At 42.1% G+C, this 9397-nt stretch overlaps 2 protein-coding genes across 2 annotated transcripts; one reads left to right on the top strand and one right to left on the bottom strand.

The window, feature by feature from the left end:
* Positions 1–605: 605 nt before the first annotated feature.
* On the top strand, positions 606–2728 carry LOC103939395. The gene is made up of 2 exons (XM_009349482.3): positions 606–764; positions 1139–2728. Exon 2 carries the CDS (start codon positions 1279–1281, stop codon positions 2332–2334), a length of 1056 nt encoding a protein of 351 aa, XP_009347757.2. The 5' UTR covers positions 606–764; positions 1139–1278; the 3' UTR covers positions 2335–2728.
* Positions 2729–3873: 1145 nt separating this feature from the next.
* LOC103939387 (protein SYM1) lies at positions 3874–6320 on the bottom strand. Its single transcript, XM_009349468.3, has 4 exons — positions 5749–6320; positions 5415–5646; positions 4572–4696; positions 3874–4336 (listed from the first exon to the last, which is right to left on the bottom strand). Exons 1-4 carry the CDS (start codon positions 6094–6096, stop codon positions 4250–4252), a joined length of 792 nt encoding a protein of 263 aa, XP_009347743.2. The 5' UTR covers positions 6097–6320; the 3' UTR covers positions 3874–4249.
* Positions 6321–9397: the final 3077 nt, after the last annotated feature.

Raw genomic sequence — 9397 nt, 5'->3', positions numbered from 1 at the left:
GTTAAAATAAGTTGCCAACAATAAATAAATCAATTAAATGGTCATCTAACCATTCACTATCTTAGCCTCATCCATGACTACAATAAAACAATTAAGTTTTATAAAAAAATTTAATGAAAAATAGTTTGAAGGGATCCGTTCATAGAAATTTTGAGCGTGTCTCTTCAATAGACGTCTTGATTTTTATCTAGGTTACTCAAGCTTACACCTAAAAAAGATTCCTTCAGTACTCATCTTAGTAAATTTTAAAGTTTTCTAATTCAAACGTGATAAACGACCTCAAATTAGTTAAAACAGAATACATCACGTGATTCGAGACGTTGAATAACCTTAAAAGTAGGTATGTGGTCTGCTGTGTGGACGGTCACCGCCGCCATGGCCCGGTTGGTCGCCCGTGGACGTGCCGCTGCTGTCGGCGAGCCGGTTAGCAACTTATTACCAAATCAAAAAATGAACGCAATCAAACACGCCATTAACAAGTCTTCACACCCGAGTTTCCCAAACTCACAAAAACGCACGTGTATTTCAGATAAGAAGGTTCTGAAAGCGCACAAAAGCCCTTTACTTATTAGCCCCGTTTGGTCTGTCCTTGTTATAACAAGACCAGACATGGTTATCCCCACAAAAAAATTAAAAAAACATTAAAAAATAAAAAACAGAAATATCTCTCAAATTAAACACACAAACCAAACGCACCAAAATAGAGAGGAAAAAATACACAACTCTGAAGGGGGTCAATTTAACCTCGGCCACCTTCGACTCAGGTGCTTCTCTCTCTCTCTCTCTCTCTCCCTCTCTCTCTCTCTCTCTCATCGTTCTTTGGTCAATTTGCTTGATTGGCTTTCAATTCACGCCCAAATCTCAACTGGATTTCTTTCATTTCTGTAAATTGTTGCCGAAATCTGTCAAATTTTTTTGCGTTTTTTGCTTCCGCAACTCTTTCCTTCTACTTTTTGAATTTCAGGAAAGATATTTTGATCTCTGTGTCTGTGAGCTCTTGATATGGTCAACGTTTAGTTCCCAATGATTTCTGTCTTTCTAATTTTAGTAATTTGAGCAAACTTTGACTACCCTCTTTCGTTTGGATTGAGAAATTGAGAAATTTGCTTCTGTTGCTGTAATTTTGGTGAACATACAGGTGAAAGCATTGTCTGAAAATTAGGGTTTTAGGTTTTGGATTGAAGATCATGTCTTCTGTGATCTGGGTTTTGCTGGAGAATTCGAGGCTTCGATGAGGATCTGGTTTTGGTGAATTCTGGGAAGTGGAGTTGGGGGAAAATGGTGCTCAATCAGAGCTTTTCTCGTATCGACACTTTGGAGCTGAAAGCTCTAATTGTGCGAAAGATTGGGCATCAGAGAGCTGATAAATACTTTGATCTGATCAGAAGATTGTTTAGTTCAAAGATTAGCAAGTGCGAATTCGACAAGTTTTGCAATCGGATTATTGGGAGGGAAAATGTCTGTCTTCATAACCGGCTTATTAAATCCATCCTCCAGAACGCCTGCCTTGCAAAACTTCCGCCCTTGACCGGTGTTCAGAAAAGGGGACGCACCCTTAATGTTAAAGTAGCAAATGGTTATCAGAAGGGTGGTCTTCACTCGATTAATGCAGATGCAGTTTCTCCATCCCCTCACAGGATCCTGTCTCCAGTCGATCGAGAACGCAAGTTTCAGGACCGCCCAAGTCCTTTGGGGCCAAATGGAAAGTCCCAACATTTTTCAAAAGCACAAGAGCAGCAAAGTGCTACTGAATTGCTTTCTCTTGGAAGCAGGCCGCCTGTTGAAGTTGCCTCTGTAGAAGATGGAGAAGAGGTCGAACAGGATGCAGGAAGCCCAGCTATTCAAAGTAGAAGCCCAGTAACTGCTCCACTCGGTATATATTTGGGTGGATCGCGTAAATCTCTTCCTAATGTATCAGTAAGTGGTGCTTACCACCCTGTGACCTGTCAAAACAGTGGTGAGCTGCCTGATACAAGATCCTTAAGAAATCGTTTGGAGCGGAAGTTGGAGAAGGAGGGTATTAATGTCTCTATAGACTGTGTTAACCTCTTGAATAATGGATTGGATGCTTATCTGAAGAGGTTAATGGAACCTTGTATTCGGCTAGCCGGGACAAGGCATGGCAATGATCACTTAAAACAACTAAGTGGTTCATATCCGTACAACGATGGGTCAAATGGGATGTTGCGTGGAAGACATATGCAAAGAGAAACAAAATCTACTTTTGCAACCATGTCAGATTTTTCTGCATCAGTGGAGCTAAATCCCCAAATGCTTGGTGTAGATTGGCCCATACAGCTCGAGAAGATTGTCTTGCGTGCATCTGAAGAGTGAGCAAAACCTTATACATAATCAACAATTGATGAGATCACGAGACATGAAATTGCACCCTCACTTGCTCACCGTTCAGCGTTTTGAGTCAGTTCTTTAACATGATCAACTCTTAGCCTTTGCCTGTTTACGGAGTTTTGAAGCATTGCAATAGGGAATAAGTTGTAGATTATGTGAGAAGTTTTGGTTTATGTTGCGTTTCGATATAGGCTTGATAATTGTTATGGGGGGGGAGGGGCATGTTAATACGATAGTATGTAAACTTTTCAATACAAGCAAGACATCAGAGGTGTGAAGAATTCTTCGCACTATCCTTCAACGGAAATTGTTTCTGCTCCCCTGTTTATTGTTACCAAGTTATGCGAAAAATGCATTATCCAGTGTTCAAATTATTGCAGTTGGACTGTGACTTACTACATAATTTAATTTTCTTGCTTGCGTTAATTCTATCTTTGATTACGTAGTTCTTGCCTCTATGTCCATTTGCTGCTTGGTGACACTGGTAAATAGTTATTACTCCTCTCAGCTGACATAAATGGGGTGTGCAGTCCTTGAACAATAAGGTGCCTCGGCTTTTTATTTAGCAAGGTTCTTCGGTGGCATCGCTTTGACTGAGTGATTGCTTCAATTTCTTCTTATTGAGGAAACGCTCATAGAAAGGCAGTTGCAAGCTCTCTGTGCTTTGTTCCAGGTGAGATTATGAAATGTTAATCGTCTAAATTGTTCAAAGTAAGCTGTAACATCACTGTGAGCTCATTATTCGTTGCCTTGTATGTAAAACATGCTTCCCAGCTCAGATTAGAGGACCTTTCCCTTCGAAGGGATGATTGATCTGATCTATGCAAATACCTTTCCGACGAAAAATACCGGTGAGCATCCATCTACTATCTGAATCTTATGTGTATCGAGTTAGCCCCTGACGACTAATACAATGTCCGGTGGTCATTCCACTTCTGTATGTGCGCGTAACTGTTGTCAATGGCCGTCGATCAGTTCAAATTTGAAGACAACCCTAATGAACCAGACCATTGGTGTAAATTTTCTGGAGTGTCAGCGATTTCATTGTTGGCGTTTTACTGTTGTAATTGTTCTAAAGATTTTTATGTGGACTGTAAAATTACATCTCTTGCAAGTTCTGCCTTGGTTTAAAATAATTCATAGCCAAGTTGACGGTAGCAGTAATTAAGATAATTTTTCAATTTCTCGTCTAAACTAGTATCCCATTGTCGATTTGCTCCCTGAATTTTTTATTTTGTTGAGTTTCCTCCTTGAACAGTACAATTTATTCTGTCAACCTGTTCTGAAAACCTTGAACTGCTTGCCCTAGATCCTTTCCACGGTCAAGACTAGGATTCTCTCCCCTCCTATCTCCATCCCCTTCCCTCCTCTCCTCTCACAATCTCCACTTCGTCCTTCTCTCTCTATAAAGAAGTCAACACAAAATCTTAACTATTCAAATAAGAGGGGAGGGCAGGGAAGGAAAAAAGAGAAGAAAGAATCCTTCCTCAGTCAGTTGTGAAAAACAATGTAAAGGCGCTTGTATCCGATCAAACTAACTTGTAACTGATACTTCCGGTGTCTTAAACAACATCAACCTATTGCTTTATACAAAAGCCTCAAAGTTGTCCCAACGGCATAAATACATAATGTCTGAATGTTTTACACGAATGGTAAAAAGACATGATCTGAATGTAATTACCAATGAATCGAATTCGTAAAATTCGCAATGAGAGCGAGATTCATAGCCTGTGCTTCAACCATAGTTCGGCTGTGGATGTCATGCTAGCGTTTCTGCCAAGGCATCCGTAAGGTTCACCGTGCAAGGGCATCACGAGCAACTTCCAAGCTGGGTTGTTGAGACACGTCTAAATCTTAAAGACGAGACTAGTAAAAAGAATACGCGCCTACAGTCAATCAGCTAGGACGTTGTGCCAGCTTTCTCCAAGCCTGCCATGTACGTCATGTAAATGGTCCACAGATACGAAAATCCGTTGCTCACTAATGGCTGTTCAAAATGAGAGCGTCAAAAACAAAGTTAACAAGTTAGTTTCCAGATCGTGTGAAATATGCAGGTGAACTGATCAAGTCGGAAATTTCCTACGCTTGTCAAGAGCCAAACTTTAGGCTCTTAACCCGTGTTTTGTCAAAACTCAGTAGCCCAAGCAATCCCAATTTCACGTAATTACAAAATCCAAAATAAAACTGAGAAAAACCAAGATAAAAGAGAGCCTTCCACATACCTGTAAATGGACAGGAATGAATCGGAATGTGATAAAATCACATACTGGCCAGTACATAACACCGTTTAACAATGTAGGGAACAAGTCTCGCCGTAGGCGGGCAACAATTTCTTCACCATTTTCACCTGGAATTGGCAATCATGGTAACTATAACTAGTTAGACCATACGAAATTAATATGAAGCACCATATAGTATCCACACATCTCTCTGCACACGCAAGTTCGCTCTATTTTTCAAAATTCACAACAGGTAAATTTCTTATGCAGCAGTAAATGTTTTCCTTGAAGAATCAATTAACACAGAGATGTGTTTATACAGTTATTCATTATGCATCAAAGTCTTGCCTACAAACGGGTTGAGTCCCAGAAGTTCAATACAAATGTCGAAAATCTCTAAGATTGAAACTCAATCCATCTAGAGCATTTTTTGTGGTGAACTACCGGACTTGTACAACATATTTACAAAAGTTCGGTACTTTCGGTTTCGGCATCTTGTGATGAACTCTTCGTCAAAGTGATACTCAAGTATATGAACCGGAGAGCCAATTACCAAAGGGACTTGCCACTATGAAGCGTAGCAGGTTCAATCACGATTTTGTCACCGAACAAAATCTAAAGCAACCTAATATACAAACATTGACAAACCAGCCTAATTTCCGCCTAATTCAACACGGGAACCTTCAAAATGTGCCTGGTGAATTCACAACTTCCCCAAACAAAATTATAACAAAAAAATTTGACACACTATACATCATTCATCATAAACAATAGCAAAATACAAAATTTCGACAAAATCGAACATACAAGCATCATTCATCGTAAACAATGTGTCATTAAGAATACCTTGTAGACATGCATTCAAGGAGAAGAAAACACACGTCATTGTAGGTCCGTAAAGCAGCTGCCCCATTGCCATTTTCTTCAATGTCGAAAACACATCTCGTTTCGGTAAAGCTTTCGACATGAAATTGAACCAGAAATGCAGCGACGGACCCAAAACCAGCATCCCATAGCCAGCCATGCGCGCTGTCCTTACAAGATCATAAGATTCGGAAAAGGATGATTTTGCTAATGTCTGATAAAGATCATTACTTCATTAGATACAACCAGAGCCAATTGACCAAGTGGGTAACTACAAAATGCCCAAAAGTGACGATATAATTACAGTTCGACCCACCTGGGAGGACAAATCGGCGGCGGTGTAAATGAGCGCCGCGGTCACACTCTTGGTCAAAATGGGGCGGCACTGGATCATACCCAGGTACCATCCCACGAACCCGAACTTGGAAGCCGACGGCGCTTCGACGGAGGACTTGGAGGAGGAGAAGGCGGAGGAGAAGACGGAGGGGGAGAGGTCGTAGTCTCTGGCTTTGCGGAAGACTTGAGGGAAGCGGAGGTAGGCTCTGGAGGGGGTCTGGGTTTGGGTTTGGGTTTGGAGCAGTGTCGGGGCCGCAATCGGGTCGGTGATAGAGTTCTTGTGTAACAGGCGGGTGAGGATGGTGCTCCGGCGGAAAGTGGCCGTCATGGTGGCGGTTTGTGGTTTCTTTGGTCGCTGAGACTCTGCGGCTGTGACGTGGGGGTTTTAGGGAGAGAGGGGGTTTTAACGAAAGGGAAGAGAGACTGCGAGAAACACGTGGAGCAACGTTAATGCGAGTTTATCATTTCCCAGAAACGCGGGGATTAGGTGAAGACCGTCGCACTCGCATACGTCACAGACGTGGCCGACATTGTTGAAGGGCTGTTTCCTTTCCCTAACACCAAAATGTAAAAGGATCAATTTCGAGAAATTGAGGTGTTCCGCGGACTTGCCGACACGTCCTTCTATGTCTTGCCACGTGCGGGAAATTCTACCCGTTGCCTTTACTCTTGCAGTGATGCCCTTGGACATCTGCCTATTTTCATTTCAGTCACTTTAGTATGGCTTGTAGCAGCTTCTCCTATAAGCTTCTTCGTTTGAGAAGGAAGTCGTTTTTCTGGTATTGGATCCACTCTTCTGTTAGTATGAATATGAATTTGATTCTATATGTCTTTTTTATTCCTAAGGAAACCCCCCACCATAACCCTTTTTAAGACCACCAAACTCTCTCGAATGAGTTTTATATTGTGATTGTAACATTTTTTAATCGTACAATGTCATATGGTACTGTTGACTCTAAAAATTACAAAACCTACGTGGTGCGCAGGCCGAGTAACTAATAAGCTAACTACGTCATTCGGTTGAATGCGGGGCGTGCCAACTCGTCGACCGAGCTTGGCCGAGGAGTAAAGTTTGTTGATGTCGCGTTGAGCGCGTCGGTGACTTCTTTATCTTGCGATTGCGGCCGAGGAAGGAACACTCTCGGTCTCTGGGTTCTATAGCCTAAAGACAAGGCTACTAACTCTGCGGAGTTCACAAATCGTCGGCGCTCGATTCAGTCACTGTGATTATATTCGTGAGAGTATAAGCACGTCGAATCGAGACCAAACTATATGGGCACAGGTACTCAAATGTGATGTATGTCTTGATGGTAAATGTAGTTCGGCCGTCGGAATGCCGAACCCTGAAACTTACTTGCGAGTATCCAATCATAAAATCACTCGGCGTCCAGTACGCCGAGTAACACAATTCGTAACACCTGACTATGCCGAGAAGGCTAGCAAGGTGACCTCTACCAACAAGGATCCAAAAACCCTCCTCGGCCGAGACTTAGATAGTTAATCGGTCGGCTTCGACGCAGTGCTGTTTATCTAAACTGAAGGTGCTTCTCGGTCGACTGATTCTGCGGCAGCAGTGCTGTTTATCCAAACTGAAGGTGCTTGCCGGGGTGCCTCCACAGTGCTGTTTATCCAAACTGAAGGTATGTCGGCAGAAAAAGAAAAGGAAAAAAATCTCAAGGTATTTGAGAGGTTTTGCGCAGGACAATTGTATGCTGGATTGAAGCTCCTTTTCTGTTGCATGATTTCTTGTATTTATAGCACCCCATTCCTTGAGACCGATTTGCATCCTGATCTGGATTGGGAGTCCTTGTCCCGTTTCAACTCTAACTCGAACAAACCTAGTCCCGCCGGGATTCTGAACTTTCCCTCTTTTCGAGGCTTTATTCTTTGCCGGTCGGGAATCCTGGTCGCACCAGGACTTCCTCGACCTTTTCTATTTATCCGAACAACTTAGGATAGGACTTGACCGACCCTGCCAATTGGCCCGGGATTTATCATTCGGCCCATAGTATTTGGCATAGCCTTGGGCCGAGCACATCCTGCTGCTCGGCCCAACAATATTATTTTGGGCCCAAACAGGTACGCTTGCACATATTTTGATATCATTAACCATAGGTATCGTAGCATCACATGATGTCTAGTTATGGATATATGACATTATGAATACAACATATTATATGATTTGAAATTCGTACGAGTATATGACTCTATGTGTACATTACTGGAACACAATTAATACTATCAATAATATTATTCAATGAAATTATAACGATTTTCAATTTTCTCATGTACAATATGGATATTACATGCAATGAGTTGAATAGGAAAGTTCTAATCACCAAGTGATTCCACCACTTGCATAAATTATTGTATTATTATATGACTATTTTATGTCGCTTTGCATGTTGATCTATCAACATGTTAAGATGGACACGACATGGGTATAAATGGGTAAATCCGAACACATTCGGGCTCATCTGACTTGTTGCTGAAGTTGAAAATATCCAGGCAGGATTTGTTGACACACCCCAACCAAGATCAGGGCATGCTGGCCGTCACGTGGAAGTGACGTAGCCATGTGCACAGTGCGGAAGCTAAAAACAGTAATATAAAAGTACGAATAATTTAAAACTAGCAAATATAATGTGATGAAGTATGTGCTAGCGAAAGTAAGACGCTGAATTCAGAGCTTGAAGCCTACAGCAGTCCAAAAGAAACGATACAACAATAGTGCACCCGAAGGTGACCCTACATAGGTGAGTGTCTGTCAGAATGCCGGGACGTCCTCCGAGAAAACCACCAAACCCGCTAAGCTACTAGAACCTGGAAGGGCGCAAAACAAAAGCGTGAGTGGGCAAAAACAAATTCTTTGAAAACCAATTCATAAAATACATTCTAACCCCTCGCCGTAAAACCTGTATACTTCCCAGAAAATAAACACATATACGTAGATATGCCAAGTCATGCTCAAGGGTATGCCAATCATGCTCACAAGTATGCCATCACAAAACCTTATAATATCATGCATGTGCTCAGGTATAAATCACATCAATAGCATAATAAACTGGCAGCCGGAGTCCCCTATGTGACCTGTACGGCTGAATCTAGAGCTCAAATCTCAACTAAATCACTAAACCTGCCCACGAGTCGGAACCACCTATAGTGGTCTGTACGACAGGCTTGGGTGTAATACATATGAACGCTCTAGTGCTACGATCACGTGAAGGCTGTGCGAATAATCGCGGGTCACCTACGAGTCGGAACCACCGATAGTGGTCTGTACGACAGGACTATGCACCTAACTTGGATTCAAGCTGAGCGTGTGGTGCGGGAGGTGAACAACATGTGAAGGACTGTGCCCTACTCTGGGCGGGAGCACTAACACCGGGGGTGCATGTTATGAGCTCTCTAAGCATCTCTAACCGCTATTTAATGCAATCGTTAAATAACGTTTACCTGGCACTTACCTATGCCTCCACAGCACCAACAAATATATATATGACATATGCATAATCGAATATATAATTAAACGTATATGCCACTAATCCTGCATAACCATCAATCATATAAAAAGAATGGCATAAAACGAAGCATTTATACTAATTTCTGGGAAATAATATGTATATAGG

Source organism: the organism of the source record quoted next, unplaced genomic scaffold (assembly GCF_019419815.1).
Source record: "Pyrus x bretschneideri cultivar Hongxiangsu unplaced genomic scaffold, Pyrus_bretschneideri_v1 Contig77, whole genome shotgun sequence".
NCBI classification, from domain to species: domain Eukaryota; kingdom Viridiplantae; phylum Streptophyta; class Magnoliopsida; order Rosales; family Rosaceae; genus Pyrus; species Pyrus x bretschneideri.
The sequence above is the reverse complement of the archived record's forward strand: the minus strand, read 5'-3'. Positions and strand labels throughout refer to the sequence as shown.

What these genes read in the sequence shown, in the direction of transcription:
- LOC103939395 (XM_009349482.3), top strand. Translation starts at nt 1,279, where the DNA reads ATGGTGCTCAATCAGAGCTTTTCTCGTATCGACACTTTGGAGCTGAAA.
- LOC103939387 (XM_009349468.3), bottom strand. Translation starts at nt 6,096, where the DNA reads ATGACGGCCACTTTCCGCCGGAGCACCATCCTCACCCGCCTGTTACAC. An exon ending in CCGCCGATTTGTCCTCCCAG is followed by an intron (nt 5,647 to 5,748) that starts GTGGGTCGAACT and finishes GATCTTTATCAG; the next exon opens with ACATTAGCAAAATCATCCTT. An exon ending in TCATTCCTGTCCATTTACAG is followed by an intron (nt 4,337 to 4,571) that starts GTATGTGGAAGG and finishes CATTTTGAACAG; the next exon opens with CCATTAGTGAGCAACGGATT.